Source organism: Cucumis melo, chromosome 6 (genome assembly GCF_025177605.1).
Source record: "Cucumis melo cultivar AY chromosome 6, USDA_Cmelo_AY_1.0, whole genome shotgun sequence".
Classification (NCBI taxonomy): Eukaryota; Viridiplantae; Streptophyta; class Magnoliopsida; order Cucurbitales; family Cucurbitaceae; genus Cucumis; species Cucumis melo.
In genome coordinates, this window is record NC_066862.1 from 11,351,925 (window position 1) to 11,368,683 (window position 16,759).

At 36.5% G+C, this 16,759-nt stretch overlaps 3 protein-coding genes across 3 annotated transcripts; all 3 read right to left on the minus strand.

Annotated features, from left to right (window-relative positions):
* Positions 1 to 3,357: 3,357 nt before the first annotated feature.
* Positions 3,358 to 3,831, minus strand: LOC107991461 (uncharacterized). Its single transcript, XM_017046405.1, has one exon. The coding sequence runs from the start codon at positions 3,829 to 3,831 to the stop codon at positions 3,358 to 3,360; it is 474 nt and encodes a 157-aa protein (XP_016901894.1).
* Positions 3,832 to 8,607: 4,776 nt separating this feature from the next.
* LOC103496156 (protein CYPRO4) lies at positions 8,608 to 11,569 on the minus strand. The gene is made up of 2 exons (XM_008457901.3): positions 9,705 to 11,569; positions 8,608 to 9,173 (listed from the first exon to the last, which is right to left on the minus strand). The coding sequence occupies exons 1-2, from the start codon at positions 11,394 to 11,396 to the stop codon at positions 8,892 to 8,894; spliced, it is 1,974 nt and encodes a 657-aa protein (XP_008456123.1). The 5' UTR covers positions 11,397 to 11,569; the 3' UTR covers positions 8,608 to 8,891.
* Positions 11,570 to 12,880: 1,311 nt separating this feature from the next.
* On the minus strand, positions 12,881 to 15,152 carry LOC103496157 (uncharacterized). Its single transcript, XM_008457903.3, has 6 exons — positions 14,880 to 15,152; positions 14,318 to 14,384; positions 14,044 to 14,166; positions 13,870 to 13,953; positions 13,663 to 13,749; positions 12,881 to 13,234 (listed from the first exon to the last, which is right to left on the minus strand). The coding sequence occupies exons 1-6, from the start codon at positions 14,945 to 14,947 to the stop codon at positions 13,148 to 13,150; spliced, it is 516 nt and encodes a 171-aa protein (XP_008456125.1). The 5' UTR covers positions 14,948 to 15,152; the 3' UTR covers positions 12,881 to 13,147.
* Positions 15,153 to 16,759: the final 1,607 nt, after the last annotated feature.

The window sequence follows — 16,759 nt, forward strand, 5'->3', positions numbered from 1 at the left end:
CTCCAAACCTACAAATAACATAAAAGTACAGTTAGATATATATCATATATGAGAAATTAAACAAATTAAAAGTTGAAAAATACGTACCCCAAGCATCTTCATGGACCTTTGTGCCTGACTCATCTCCTCGATGATCTTCCTCATCTCCTTCATTTGTCGTGCGCGTTCTGTCACTTGTCGAGTAGCCTCTGCCATTTATCGATCACGCTCCTCCTCCCATATTCATTGTTCTTCAATTAGGCGATTAGCGTTTTCAAGGCTAGCCTTTAGTTCGCTAATCTCTCTAGAGTGCATCTCATGATAAGAAGAGGAAGAATTGGAAGTAGTACTCTTCCAGAACTTGGACTTGGGGTCCCAATCAAGACCTTTTGAATAGCACAATCGCTTACCCAACATGGTCTCACATATCTCATCTCTAAAGAGTGGTTGTGAATCTTCTGGAGTGGGCTGAAACTGAAGTTTCAACCCCATACAAGTTGTAAGTTGTGAGATGACAATTAAAAGTATAAAGTACAATTTAAAAGTTTAATTTCATAAACTTACATCGACATTTGATATCGTCTGCGAAACGAACTCACCAGTTCTACTAGCATATGTTTCTCTAAACAACTCGACAAGGTCAACTGGACGACCACGTTCTTCAATGAGATTGTGTTGTTGTTGAAGGAGCGACTTGGATCTGCTTCTATGGTTGTAAGGTTGTTGCTCTTTAGCAGCCTTGTTGACCCTTGATTGCTCCTACATTTAAAGAATCAAAATGTTAATTAAGATAGCGAAATAATAAAAATTAATTTTTTACATAAAAGTAGATGGAAGAATTAAAAAATCACCTGGAATTGGCAATCTTCTACGTGATTCATCAATCTCATCGGTGGGTTCGCACGTGCTTCTTCAAGGTCCATGAACCTTTTAAAATGTCGGTGGTTTTCTGTAACACCCCAAAATTTAAGGTAATTTTTATTGTAATTGTCTTAAGCTTTATTTTCAGAATTTTGGGTGTTATTTAGAATTTTGGAATAATTGGTTGTAGGAATTAGAAATTTATTAGATATTTTCAAAAAAAAAATATCTAATTGGGTTTTAGGAGTTTTGGTTAATTATGTTTAGGTATTATTTAGTTTAAGGAATTAATAATTGTATTATGAAAATAATATAGATATTATGAAAAGATATTTTGATAAGATAAAGGTGATTGGATTGGTTGAGGAGAGAGAATATGCGATTTTATTTGGAAAAATATAAAAAGAAGATAAAAATGGAGATTTGGTGGGTTTTAATTGAAGAGAGAGAAGATTTGATTGGATTAAAGTAAGGAAAAGGAAAGGGAAAATAAAATAGGATTATTATTATTTTTTGTTTAATTAGGGTGTCGGGGTGTATGCATTTAATGCTCCATCATTTTCTTCCCAAAGGAAAAGAAAACAGAAACCCTAACCCTAATTTTGCAACCTGCCGTCGTCGACGTAGTCGCTGCAAGCTGTCCGCGAAACCGTCGTCAGTCCGAACCCATCGACTGCATCAGGTGCGTTGTCTCCGTCGTTTGAAGTCACGCTGCTCCACCGTAGCCGAACTGTTCGCAATCGCCAGTCGTTCACGTGAAGCTCTGTCGCGTCGTTCGTAATTGTCTTAAGCTTTATAGGAAATTTATGATAAGATGTGTTTGGGGGAAGGATTAGGTGGGTAGGTTTAGGTGAAATTTATGATAAAATTTATTTGGGGAAAGTGTTATATAAGTTGGGTTAATAATTTTTTTTATGTAGTATAATATTTTTTAAATGAGATTGTAAATATGATAAAAAAAAATTCTTATTGCATGTTTTTTTACGAAAGCGTCGAACGCGTCCTATTGCAAATAATTTATTGTATGTGTAATGTTATTAAATTAGTAAAGACAGTTGTCCAATTTGGAATTAATTTCTGAACATATTGTGAAAAATTTATTAAAATTCATTTTTTAGAAAGGCAAATTAATTATTTTCTATTTGTAATTGGCAATAGCGATGTCCCCCTATTTTGAACATATATAATTACATGGTATAATGCCTGGGTGAAATTGTTACTATTTTTCTTAGTTTTAAATAAACATTATGAACGGAAAAAAAAAATAGTTGTCTACAATAGCAAAAGCATAAACAATCAATATCATACAAAAAAAAATAAAGTAAGCAAATAAGAAGCAACCCTGGTCAGTACAAACATAAACTATCTCATCATATCTCGTAAGAGGACTCTACAAAATCTCTCCCTCTCATCCTCAGGCATAAGTACGAAACCCCAAATGTCGTCCATACGAGACAGAAGATGCTTTTGCAATAAAGCTCTATCCAAACTCATTAGTTCTGGCATCTCACGCAATATGCGAAAGAATTTGTGAACACATTGTTGTCATTGACAAGGGTGCGTATAGGTCACTCCACAATCATCCTGAGTTGCTGTTTGTTTGGTCGAGCGCCAGATGTATGCCTTCAACATCCACCTCTCGCTGACTTCCTTTCTTCCTCTTGGATCCACACGATTTGGTCCTACCCTCTGAAGCGTGAGAAGGTCGTGATGCGCGTACATCGTCCTACCCGTTTCCATCCCCATGTTAAATTCGTCATACCCGTCAGGCTCGTTAGACCCCACATCGGTGAATGTCTTAGCGAATCGACCCGTCGTCCTATCGCGACCGAACACATATGTAAGTTTGTCGTAATACAGAAATGATTTGTTCAGGAGTTCCTTCGCTACAGGATGCGACTGCGGGAAAAAAAAAAGAATCACTTATGAGTACTGATAGAAAAATTGTGAAGTAAATGTACATTGCGAACGTCGTGTGACGTTTATATTATTTTCCTTACTCTAACCCAATTATCAAATAATTATTTCTCTACAATTATGCATTTCTCTTCATCGTTCCATCCAAAGTCACTGCACGCTAGCCCCCGCATTTCGGCAATGGCCTGGAATGTCCGCTTCAGTGTCTTTATTCTACAATCAATTACAGTCGTTGCGTGGACACAACATCCAGGTAGTTTCTCCGCCATTATGCGTACTAACTGGGCTAGGTAACCTGGCCGGAACGTACCATTATCGGATTTTCATCCCCCTTGACATCAACTCCATTAAACACTCCACAAGAGTGCCCTCCTCCTCCTTCGTCTAGACATGCCTCGGGGCACGAGTTGAGGTTGACATACTGAGAATGACAAATTACAAGAAATATATGGAGTACGTTAGTAATATCATAATTTCACATTTAACAGTCACAAACAAATGGCAACAAATGGCACGCGTACATTTTATATGCAACAGAACATTTTACAAGTCAATAAAATGCACATACAACCGATGACTTCTAATATAAAATTTTCTTATCTAAGTGTTACGCAACTGCCAATCTATGAACATCGATTCAGCTAGTTCGTCGCACCACTGAGACCACTCGTTTGTCGTCTCAATGTAGTGAATGTCTTCTGTAGCGGTGGTCATCGCGTATGCGGAGTCCCCCTCATCCACGTCATCAACGTCGTCGTAATATATCATTTCTCTATTTATTAAATTGCGAAGTAAGAAACATGCTAGTATGGTGTGACACTGGACTTGCAGATGATAGTACGACTTTCCACGAAGAATCGCCCAACGACCCTTAAGAACATCGAAGGCGCACTCAATGACATTCCTTGCCAAATAGTACTTCATGTTGAAGTACTCCTTGGCATTTGTTGGTGTATTTCTAGCACCACGCCACTCTTGCAAGTGGTACCGTTGGCCTCTATACGGGCCGAGAAATCCCTCTACATTTGGATAACCCGCATCGCACAGATAATAATATCCTGTTATTAAAACCATTCGTTTATGCGCTTTGAATATGGTAGAAATGGGCGTTGTTTGATTATAAATAAACAATATCCTTTGGCACTTGTAGTCCATTTTCTCATGCAAGGGCATCACGTAGAATCCGCGAGTCTACCGCAAATCCTTCCCAACCGACAAGGACATAAACGAAATCCCCTTTCGTGTCATAGACGCCCAATACGTTTGTGGCAATTTCCCCCTTATGGGTTCTAAATGTAAGCCGATCTGTTGCGGGGACGTTCACCTTTATGTACGTCTCGTCTAACGCGCCAAGGTAATTCTGCAGGTTGAAATAAACATGCCGAAATAAGTGCCACGTACCTAAAGCTCGAATACATTAAACTTATACCATGCCCACCTCAAAACACTTCCAACGTTGATCATTGCAGTTGTTTGTTACCGGAACAGGTTTCTTTATCAACTCCTCGTATAGTCGAACACAGCCAACAGTATGAGGTTAAAATGTCGAGATACTGTCTCATCAGACTGTACAAATTCTCTTTGAATGACGCGATTCTTCACATCATGGGCAAGGACGTGCAAGAATATTGCTACTATTTCCTCAACATCAACAATCTCGATCGACGAAAGACCAGAAATAGTTCGAAGTAAATGGCATAGAATTCTGAATGTTCGTCTGTCCATGCGCGTGCTTTGTCGACAAACAAGATCTGACATGTGTATCATGCGAAAGTATGCAAGCTGCCTTATTCTATGGCGTGTATCAAACGGTGTATGCGTGATACGCCTACTGTCATTCATTAGTAGCTCCAACATTAGTAACATCTGACATTGGGCCAGCGTGAACGCAGTTAAGACGGCAAGAAGTGTTTGTTGATCCATTACAAAGTATGTAAACTTTCCTATAAAATATGTACTAAGTGAATTAGTACAATATCCATATACATTGTCAGAAATCCCTAATTAAAGCTTATTATGAACTTACTAAAACCCTATACTTACTAATTTGTTAAATATCCTTATTTACTATGCGATACATGACATAACATCAATACAATAGATGAATATAAAGACATACAAAATAGTTCGTAAGTGAGAAAGGAGGACAGAAGTTAATCGCAGAAGCACATGAATAGAACAGAGGAATGAATTACTTGGAAAAACAAGGCAGATTGAAAAGAGAATGAGAACAAAAAAGGCACTTACGAAGTAGAAGATATAAACAGAGAGAAGAATGTAGTGATAAAGAAGTGAAAGTGATAAATGAAAGGAGGAAACATATAGGGGAAGATGGGGAAAGTTAGATGGCCTTTAATGAAGGGAAACAAAAAAATATTATGTGAAGTAATACACAGCAGGTATCCATCAATAAAATCAATGACAAAAAGATAGGGAATCTCTGGTACAACTGACTAAAAGCATAGCAAAAGTCCAAGCAGTCAAACTCTGTGATTCAAGGTCTTGGAAGCTACATAAAATCTACTACTATTATGTACTGGAAGCTATATCAAAAACATATAATCTGAACAGATGAAAGAGACAATACAAAAAAATATTTAATAAAAATTTATGTCCGGCAAACATAAAAATGAAAATTATCAAAATGTACTTTATATCATTTAATACAAAGAAGTCCTGCACAAAGAAAAAGAATAACATAAACAAAAAATAGTACCTATCCTTCAAATGTTATAAAACGATTTTTTTTTTCAAAATATGGTACACAATCGTTTAGATTTGACTCAAAATATGGTACACGGTCGTTTAGATTTGGCTCAAAATATGGTACACGGTCGTTTAGATTTGGTTCAAAATTTGGTACACGATCGTTTAGATTTGGCTTAAAATTTGGTACACGATCGTTTAGATTTTGCTCAAAATTTGGTACACGATCGTTTAGATTTGACTCAAAATTTGGTACATGATCGTTTAGATTTGTCCCAAAATTTGGTACACGATTGTTTAGATTTGGCTCAAAATTTAGTATACGACCGTTTAGATTTGGCTCAAATTTTGGTACACAATTGTTTAGATTTGGCTGAAGATATGGTACACGATCGTTTAGATTTCGCTCAAAATATGGTACACGATCGTTTAGATTTGGCTCAAAATTTGGTACACGATCGTTTAGATTTTGCTCAAAATATAGAACACGATCGTTTAGATTTGACTCGAAATATGGTACACGATCGTTTAGATTTTGCTCAAAATATGGAACACGATCGTTTAGATTTGGCTCGAAATATGGTACACGATCATTTAGATTTGGCTGAACGATTTTTTTTTCAAAATATGGTACACGATTGTTTAGATTTGACTCAAAATTTGATACACGATCGTTTATATTTGGCTAAACGATTTTTTTTCAAAATTTGGTACACGATCGTTTAGATTTAACTCAGAATATGGTACACGAACGTTTAAATTTGTCTACATGATTTTTTTTTACACGATCCTTTACTTTTTTTACACTATTGTTTACATTTGGCTACTCCAATCGAAATAATACACGATGAACCAAATAACAGTTTGAAAAAAAATAAGAAAAGAAACCTAGGAAGATGGAAAAAAAGAAATTTTATATAACTTTCCCAAACCATAATACAAACATACAAAATCCATGTTCAAGTCTAATATTAAAAAGTAGATGACATAATGTCTTTAAAATGTATTTAAAATGTCTAAATATTCTCCATCAACTCTTCATGGAGATCATCTTTTTTGCTTGATGTTTGGCTCTCATCAACTTCACTAGATGTACAACCAAAAGATCTTTTCTGAAAGATGTCATTCTTTCTCTTTGCATTCTCCGCATATACATCTAAGAATGATGAGAAGAAACTGTCAAAGTCATCTCTATTTCTTCGAACTCGTTGCAGAAGAAAGAGGGATTGAGAACCATAAAAAAACACACACAAACACAACAAACGCCTCTGGTCATTCTCAGCAAAAAAAATAGATTTGGAAGAAAAATCCATCAGTAAAATCGGCAAGAGAAAGAGGGATTGAGAGTCATACCTTTAGTTCGATAACGAAGAATAAACAGAGCACGAAGAGAGCTGAGGAATAAACGGAGAATAAAGAGAGAAGAAGAATCATCGGAGAAGAAATTTCGAGAATGAAGAGGAGAAACGGAAGGAGAGAATAGGAACAGAACGAGGAGAAACTCTTTTTTATCGTTTCCACAAATTTCTTATTAAACCAGAAATGTTTCCTAATTATTTTAGAAATAAGAAACAAGAACGTTACCAAACACGTCTATCTCTTAAAAAATTAGAAACAGAAACGAAAAACGGGAAGTACAGCATAGACAAATTAAATCAGAACATAATTGACAAATCGGGCTACATACATATATGGAAAACAAAAAGTGTAACAAAATCAGTTTGTATAAATTGTTAAACTCATCATCGGCTAAAAAATTGGATTCAAAAGAGTTTAATACCTCCCTATCAAGCTCTATTGGCAACCATTAGCAGACAACGTTGAAAGTTTCTGTCTTATCAGATCTGGAATGACGAAATGGCAAGCGAAACACCCCAGCCGCAACAATAGAACCTCGAGCGACAAGGAGGGAAATTTAAAGGGATTTGATGAGGGAGAACACAGAACGAAAGGGAAAAGGGTTTCACACGAACACGGGTTGAGGAAAAAGCCTGAACACGGGTTAAAGACGATAAGGCAGGGGAGGGTTTCAACCGTTTGAGGGGAGAATGAAACTGTGTTAAGGAAACCCTAAAACTTAGGGTTTCCTTAATACTAGACCCAAACAGGGGTTAGGGTTGAGCTAACCTAAGCCCACAGTACCAACCCTAACCCCAAATGCCCCCTTATACTTTAATAAGGGAGTTAATTTATACCCACCATTATGATTCCATTTTAAATTCATCACTTCGTCATTTCACATGTATAAGATATAAAATGCATGAATTGACGAATGGTTTAGAGAGAAGTGACGGAATCAAATGGCTAATAGAATTAAGTGATAAAATCAAGTGAACTAAAATAGTCCGTAAATAAAAATAGAAATCTAAACCGTTCAATTATTAGTCGAAGATGAAGAGATTTTATTAAAATCTTTGACTTCTAGATCTAAAAGTAGAATGTATGTTTCATTAGAGACATGGTATCAAAATAACATATAAACTCAAATAACCTAAAATGCTCAAGGAAAGTTACGGTTAGATCTTTATTGCAATTTGGGTTGGGTCGATTTCTTTTAGAACTAAAAATCGATTTGATTCTTGGGTTGTGAGTATTTTTAGTCAACCTCCCTTGAATTGGTACGTAAATTTCATATTTCAATCTCACTTGACATAGGATTTTGTAGATTAAATCGAATTGGATTAGTCATATATAGAAAGTTGACTTGGTTAAAAACTGTACCTAACTTAAATTTTCAAGTTAGATCCAAAAAAGTTCCGGATCAAATCCATGTACAACCCTAATTAGTTAAAAGAGTTACTAGTCTAAGTGTAACAAACTTCATTCAAATTAAAAGTATATACAACATACATTTTCAAATGTTTAATTTTAAAAAAATATATTATTTTAGAAAAAGATTAGAACATTCGACAAATTTTAAATTTTATTTTAAAGAATTTTTATAAAAAAATTAAATAAAAATGAGTTTTTTCATTTTTTTTATTTTTTTATTTTTTTATTTTTTGGGTAGGAAAAACGAAGAATTCTTGAGGCCTAAAATTTCAAATGTTTTGTGGGTTAAAACATATGTCCTCTGACAAGAAGTGAGCCATTTTGTACTCCCTTAAACTCACCCATCAAACTTACAAGAAGTACACGTCGACATACAAGAAACAAATATCCTAAATTCAGTTCTACTTTTGCATCGTTTTTCTATTTATACAAACCACTCAAACACACACAAATCGTTCAGTGTGGTAACGAATAAACCAATTTGAAAAGGCACATACAACCAAAATATGACCAGAAACAGAAGAAAAGTGGAAATGAAAAGACAATCATAAATACATATGAAGTGGATAAACAAAGAAAGCAGCACCAGTACAGCTACGAACACACATCAACCGACATATATGAGAAGGCACACCATCGACGACAGCGATAGCTTCTCATCTCTTTCCAGAGAGGCTGATGGAGCTGACTTTCATGGGGGTAGCCACAACCAGTGGAGCTTCTGGAGAATCGGAGACAGCAAACTTGTCGTGCATGAATCGGCTCTCAACAATGGACTCATCCTTCAGCACAATCTTGTAGCAGTAACAGCTCTTGAGTCCTTGCTGATTCCGGTAGCAGTCATGTGAACTGTTCTTTACGCGATGGAAGTCCCATATCACACTGAATTTTCCCACTGTTGCAACGAGGTGACGTTCTTGTTTACCGCTCTCGGTTACCTGAAATTTAATGCCAATAATATTGTAAGTTTGTGTATGAATCATCATAAAGAAGCAAACAAAAGGAAGCTCGAACTCCAGTTTTCAAACTGAAGTAATGAAAGAAATTCTCTGTAGGAACTAGGAACAACAGAAGGCATCATATTCTTAACAGGAATATAAATCAAAAAGCTAGTGGTATATCTTCAAAGATACCCACTCTTCTACCTCTTTACTTCTCTAAGTTACTAAGATATTGCCATCACATAGTCGTCAAGTACAAGAAAATCACCATCATTTCTCCATTTTCAGCCACAACAACACATCAAGTGTTGTTGGCGGCTTTGAAGCAGATAAATGTTTGAATTGTTGTCCACACTTTACAGGTATATCGTTGTGGTTAAAAACGATAAGAATTTAACTGAAGAATACTTCAATTGACAGCAAAATTATATATTCAGCCGAAACACAATACTAAAACAATAGACCCAACCGAGCCAGCTAAAAACAGAGCAAGATTCAAACAATAACAAGAGGACAAGTTTTTCTTACCCAAGAGAAATGGCCACCGTGGAATGTATTGTCTGTTCCAGCCAAGTGGGAATCCAGAGGAGTCAACTTCAGCAACCTCGGAGCTGGAATTCTGTTCCCCATACGACCACTGAACCCAGTCTTCGTGTTGCCATCTTTATCAGTGAATAAAGTACAGATGAGTATTAAATAACTATCTGTCGTCCCCAAAATCCACTTCCCATCATAAGTAACATCCACATGAGTAATCGGCGAACCAAGCCCCGGAAAGGCTGTCTTTGCCTGTCTCATCGACGTCTTCGAATACAGCCTTATCTTCCCATCAACCGATCCAACAACAATAGAACCATCCCCTGTTGTAGCGAAGCATTGGAAGTTCGTCCCTCTTGAAAACTGATGCCCCTGCGCCCAGTTTAGAACCGTCGAATTATCAGCAGACCCACTAATGTTCTGAACCATTCCTCTACGGTCTCTCATGTCCCATTGACAAAGCCTGTTGTCATCCAACCCCAAAAATGTAGACTCTGAAGGATCTAATTGCGACCCTTTGGTGTCGTTTGTGATGTCCCTCATTGTAATGTCTGTACCATCCTTTTCAAACTTCCATTCTGTTACTATTTTCCCTGTCTCGATATCAAGCTGCTCTAGACCTGTCGTGTGGGGCTTTCCCTCCTTCAATGGACTCATGAGAAGCATATTTGTCTCAGCCTTCATGAGAAGGCCCTTCTTTGGCGTTGATCGCCAAACGTTTGGAGAATGTCCTGCACCAAATTTCAGTGAGACCCCCTTCCCATGAATTCCATGGCTTAGATTCCTGTAAACCTGAACCCCAGAGTCGTTCACCAAGAAGCTGTTATCCAACGCCCCTAATGTCAAGCTCTGCACTCCTCCATTAGCAGCCTCCTCGAACTCCTCTATCAAGTCTTGTTTCGTCCTCACTGACGAGCTGGGGCTTTTTTCAAACTCAATATCCGCGTTTTCCCAAATCGAATCGTCAGCCACCTCCGGCTTCAACCACCCAATGAACTCCTTCCCGTAAATCTTGACCTTGTTTTCATCAGTCGCTTGAAGCCCATAAACATTCTCAAACAAGCAATCTTGGAATTCGGTCACGAAGTTCCGATACTGTTCACCGCTCGGGAACTTCAAAGCCCAGACACCTTTATTAACAAAATCGACGCGCCGCTGATCGCCAAACATTTTCAATTGCATTTCCGTGGAAACCAACGCTCTGACCTTCGCCCCCACTTTGAGTACCCAACGTCTCCCACCTGAGGAATTGGCATTATAACCCTGATCGTCATCTTCCTCCTCGTCATCGTCATTATGTCCGTCGACGTTCGCGGTCTTGAGAAAAGCGTAGAAAGAGAGTTTCTCAGAGACGATCCATTTCGCACGGGGGGTATTTCCACCGATATGAAGGTAAAGTTTGACAGCGTTCTTAGAATTAGGTGTCTTAGAAGGGGAAGGGGAAGGGGAAGAGGAAGAGGAGCCATACTTGAGCTTAAGAGCTTTGAGTTTAGCGTCAACATCATCAATTGCAGATGAGGTACCAGTGGATTTGGCGGTGGTAGAGACCGAGTGTGGCTTCAATTCTTTATCAGCATCTTGATATTCTTCTTCGTCGTCGTCGTCGTCGTCGTCTTCTTCTTCTTCCTTGTAATCATCGGAGTCTGAAAGCTCAACATCCTCGCGGCTCTGGCCAGAACCCATTTCGATGGCAAAGGAAGATTCGGATTTTGGAAGGGATTTGAGGAATTGGATGGGGAAGAAAAGATTAAAAAGAAAATTGAATGAGAAATTGAAGGTTTTGGGAGCGAAATTCAATTAAATTAATTGCATTCAATTCTAGGGCTGTTTTATTTAATCTGAAATTCAGGTTTGTTCGTTTGAGTATTTATCGTGTGTGATTGACCTTATTATACACACTTCGCGTACATCTTAAGCTTACTTCTGACCTAAGAAAATATTTTTCATAAAAATTTATATTAAAATCATTAAATTATTACTTACTAACGGAACCCTTCCCTTTAGGCTTTATCCATAAAATCGAATTTATCGTATAGTTTTCTTTCACATGGCAAACTTCAATTTTAACGACTCTGTCCTCTATACAAACAAAACAAAAAGAAAATCAAAACAGCCTAACTAAATGATATGTTGTTATAAGACCTCAAACACTCTTTTATCCTTTTCTTTACTTGAATTCTTTCTTTCTTTACATTTTTAAAAAAATTAAACACTCAAATTAAAACTTGCATATGCTCTTAAATAAATCAAAAACAAAAGTAATTTAAATATTTCTTATCTAAACAACTATATATGATTGAAGTTGTAAATTACATATTTCGTTCGAGAAATGGTAATTGGTTTACTTTGTTTCTCATTCTTTTGAACACACTAATCAAAAGGCAAAAACATGTATGCAACTTTCCTATATCTATTTTTCACAATATGATCGCTATATCGGCATCTCCACAAATTTGAAATACATGGAATGGAACAAACAACTTTAAGCCTAGTTTGTTTGTGACATCAAGTGTGAGTGTCAGTGGGCTCTAAGTTTGAAGCAAAATTTTATTTTTAGTCATGGATATGGGTTAAGTTTTGAAATAATCCTAAACCAATATACCTTTTTTCTTTTCTTTGTCCATATTAACCAAGTTACCTCCCAGAATGTCAAAAAATGGTTAGCTTTTAACATAGTTAAAATCAAATTAGTTTTATAGAAATTGGAAAAACATGTACTTTATATTTTCAAAATATGATATTTCATATGCATAATAATTTATAATAAAAAAATAATAGTAGAAAAAATATTCTTAAATAACCTACATTCAAACTATAATAATCAACACTCCATTATAGACCTTTTATAACACAAATTAAAATACTACGCACAACAAACACAGAATAACCTATTTTCAAATTACAGACTATGTCAAATACAAATCTATTATAACACAGACTAAAATACTATGCTATTATAAATCAGACAACAAACATAAAATATTATAAATCAGATAATAATAACCTGCACCCCAAATATAGACTATAATAACACACTGATAAGTTACTCACAACAAAAACAAAATATTACAAACCAGACTATAATAATCTGCATCTCGAATATAGACTATAATAACAAATATAGACGGTAATAACACGATTAAGTTAGGCTCAATGGTCAGCACAAAGAAATCAACGACCCAACAAGAGCCGGTAGATTCATTAATTTCCACTGAACATCAACGGCATAATTATTTGAACATTCTATAAAAAAAAAATTTAGACATCAACCTAATTGTAAATTGATCAATTCCCATCAAAGATCCACAGCTTAATAATTTAAAAATTCTATAAATATTGAAACGACATCACCAACCTTAAAGTGATTCTACAAACAATTTAACACAATCGCGTAAAGAGGACTCCAAATATAGAAGTTATTGCAACTTTTGGAGCTACAATGCATCCCGCGCAGCGATCCTACATGTTATAGCATCTCCAACTGAAGATAGCGTCAACTCTGGTCCAGTGATTTTAAAATGCTGAAAGAAAAATAGGCAAGGACAAAACCATAGTACCATAATTCGTTGTTCAAGTAGAAATTTTAATAAAATTTAAAACTATCTTGATTTGGAGAGGCTCGAGTAAGAGAAGGGTCTCTAAATTAGTAGTGATGGACAACAAGCCTAAGCGCCTAACTACTCATGTCTCATTTGAAAGTCATTTGGTTTTTTAAAATTATGCTCGTAAACACTAGTTCCACTCATTGGTTTGTTTGTTAAGGTATTACTTTTTAGGAGTATTTTCAAAACAGCCAAATGTTGAAAACTAAAAATAATAGGTTTTCCAAAAACTTTTGGAAAAAGAGGTTAAGAATTCCAGCACAATTTTCAAAAACAAAAAAGAAAACCTAATGATAATCATCAAATGTGAGCCTTAGAATTAAATTAAAAAAAAACATAGGTTGTACCTTTTGTATCTGAGCTTGGTCTGCTCTCTCTCCCAATTCCTCTAGGTTGATCTCTTTACCATGTACGAGTTTCTCAATGGCCTTCACCTAACATGGGTAAATAGATAGTACAAAAAAATTGAGTTTTTCAAGATTTCATCAGAATATATAATTAAAAGTTTACAGTAAGGTAAAAAAGTCTATTTTTGCTTGACATATTGATCCAACCTCATCAGGAGAAGTATTAAAACAAGCCGCAAGAACATAGGAGGAGCTATCTGAAATTCCGCATCTTCTTAAAGACTCTGTAATCTGCATAAGATTAAATTCAAATATCACTCGTACAAACCCACAAAGAAATAAGCAACAGTCTGCAAGATGCAAGAAGTCAGATAGAATTACATGCTTTGAACCCGAATAATTGTACACAAGTTCTGAATGAAGGGTGCGGGTGGTCAGAGAACCTCTTGACTTAGAAACAAGTGTCTTATGAGCAGCCGCAAGTACTGGAAAAACATCTGGAATCTGTCTTCAGTTATTTATCAAGGATATATTAGAGAACTCTTGGGCAAAATTCAAAGCTAAAACAAGCAAAGGGTGATGGGTGGGATTTCACAAGCATATCAGCATTGTGAATGGGAAACAAATTAGATAGGCATATATAAAACAACCATACAAGTGAAGCATTGAGAAATGCAACTTCCGGTTCCAAAGTTCCAGCTTGCATAGAATCAAGAAGTTCCCTGGAAATAGATAACTTTATCATCAGGCACTTCATTTGTTAATGACAAAGCTTGATCTATAAATACACACATTCATGTAAGTTATATACAAATGGCACCCTAAATCATAATTCTATTCAAACTAGCATCATTTTCACAAATAGCAACTAAAATTAAACACAGACATTACTGTTCAATCACCAAGTTCAGGCAATACCTCTCGCACTTCAAAAACCGAAGAAACCCTAACCACATTAATCAGAAACTAACGAATTTATCCAGTAAGAGCGATCACATTATGTTAAAAATACAACGTTTAAATGAATACAACGTGATCTTCCCCATTTCTGTCCTCACTTAGTTAAGACATTTTCTCAAACAGTTGGCGGGCATACGTCTGGAGGGAAACAGTAAAATCAAAAGTACTAAATCCTCATGATTTTACAAGAATTGATGCCTATTCCACTAGTTTCTGTTGATAAAATTTTGAATTTCAAAAACCGGGAGAGAGAGTACTTGGAATTGGTGACGTCTGTGAAGAGAGCGAGAGTTAGGGTGCTGTCGTTGATTTGGAACACTTTCATGGCTGCTCCGAAGACACAGAGCAGGTTGTAGGTTCCTTCAACAATGGAAAGACGACTATGGATGTAGGTAGTATGGATTGATACCGATGAAGAAAATAGAAGGGAAAAGCGAGGAGGAGTGGGGAGGAGTGGGGAGGAGGAGGAGGTGGTGGAAGAAACAAATAAACGAATAAATGCTGGTGTTGCTCCGATTCAATAACTGACCTAGAAATAAATTGGGAAATTGCCAAAAATAGGTTAAAAAAAGAGATTTAAATGAATTTTGGGACAAGTTTTCAAAAGAAAGACTTTTAGGACAATTTGGGTGTGAATAGACAAAAATGCCCTTCCTTTCCTTTCCCTCTTCCACGTTGCTTTCCCTTCTCTCCACCATCGATTCGTTCTCTTTCGCGTATAGTTCCGTTTCCCTTCTCTTTTCTTTCGTGTAGAACACCTGAACCTACTCCGGCCATCGTCAGTTGTTCATCGTCACTTGCCCATCGTCGCTTGCCCATCGTCGTTTGCCCTTCGTCGCTTGCCCTTCGTCGCTTGCCCTTCGTCGGTCGTTGTCCAGTGCATTTCGTCGCTCCTATTCGGACCATTCAATCAACTTCGAGCGTCTTATTTAGGTGAGTTTCATGTATAACCGATTTTCAATTTATCTGCTGTAAGTAAATGTTTGTTAGGGTATTTGGTGCTATTTTCATCCGTAATTGTCTGGTTTTTGGAATTGGACTTATTTGCCGTAAATTAGTTTAGTCAAATTTTGGTTTTAGGTTCTTAGAAAGTTCAATGTTCAATGGCTAGTGAAAAATGAATTGAACTAGAGGATGAGGATTTAGTTGGATCAAATAGAGGAGGAGTAAGCAATAGGAATAGAAGGAATTAAGGTTTTTTTTTTATCTCGCATTTTTTTTTATCTCGCACTTATCTCGCACGTATCTCGCACGTTCCAAACTTTCACTATTTATTTCAAAATCAACTTGGTACACCTCCTAATCCATTTAGAGCTATTCTTTGCATGTTTAGTAACTCTCTTAGGCCCTCATGCTTTATCATGCTTTATCTCGCACGTATCTCGCACACATCTCGCACGTTCCGAACTTTCACTATTTATTTCAAAATCAACTTGGTACACCTCCTAATCCATTTAGAGCTATTCTTTGCATGTTTAGTAACTCTCTTAGGCCCTCATGCTTTATCTCGCACGTATCTCGCACGTATCTCGCACACATCTCGCACGTTCCGAACTTTCACTATTTATTTCAAAATCAACTTGGTACACCTCCTAATCCATTTAGAGCTATTCTTTGCATGTTTAGTAACTCTCTTAGGCCCTCATGCTTTATCTCGCACGTATCTCGCACACATCTCGCACGTATCTCGCACACATCTCGCACACATCTCGCACGTTCCAAACTTCCACTATTTATTTCAAAATCAAATTGGTACACCTCCTAATTCATTTCTTTACATCTTGCACGCATTTTGTAGGTTCTTAAGTTCAAATCAATTTTTTAAGATACAAAAGTACTTAAGGTAGTTTAAGGATGGCACATGTTCGGATTTTAGTGCGTCACGGTGGTGAATGGGATGAGGGACGAAGAAAATATGAAGGAGGAGTGTTAAAAGGCATTGTTGTCCCTAAAGAAATAACACACAAAGATTTACAGTCTGAACTATATGACCTTGCAGAAGTTGACCCTACAAAGTTTGACATAAAGATAAGATGTATATATGAGATCAAAGGGGAAAAGGAAGCTCCTCCATTTGAGTTAAGCAATGACCGTGATTTGAAGTTTTATATTCTTAGTGAAAATCCATTGGAGGTCC

Bases quoted from the DNA above. Each gene is read 5' to 3' on its own strand.
- LOC107991461 (XM_017046405.1), bottom strand. From the start codon at position 3,831: ATGGTTTTAATAACAGGATATTATTATCTGTGCGATGCGGGTTATCCA.
- LOC103496157 (XM_008457903.3), bottom strand. From the start codon at position 14,947: ATGAAAGTGTTCCAAATCAACGACAGCACCCTAACTCTCGCTCTCTTC. The intron at 13,750-13,869 runs GTTGGATCAATA...TACCCATGTTAG, and splicing joins TTAATACTTCTCCTGATGAG to GTGAAGGCCATTGAGAAACT. The intron at 13,235-13,662 runs GTACAACCTATG...TTTTTCTTTCAG, and splicing joins ACCAAGCTCAGATACAAAAG to CATTTTAAAATCACTGGACC.
- LOC103496156 (XM_008457901.3), bottom strand. From the start codon at position 11,396: ATGGGTTCTGGCCAGAGCCGCGAGGATGTTGAGCTTTCAGACTCCGAT. The intron at 9,174-9,704 runs GTAAGAAAAACT...ATTAAATTTCAG, and splicing joins ACGGTGGCCATTTCTCTTGG to GTAACCGAGAGCGGTAAACA.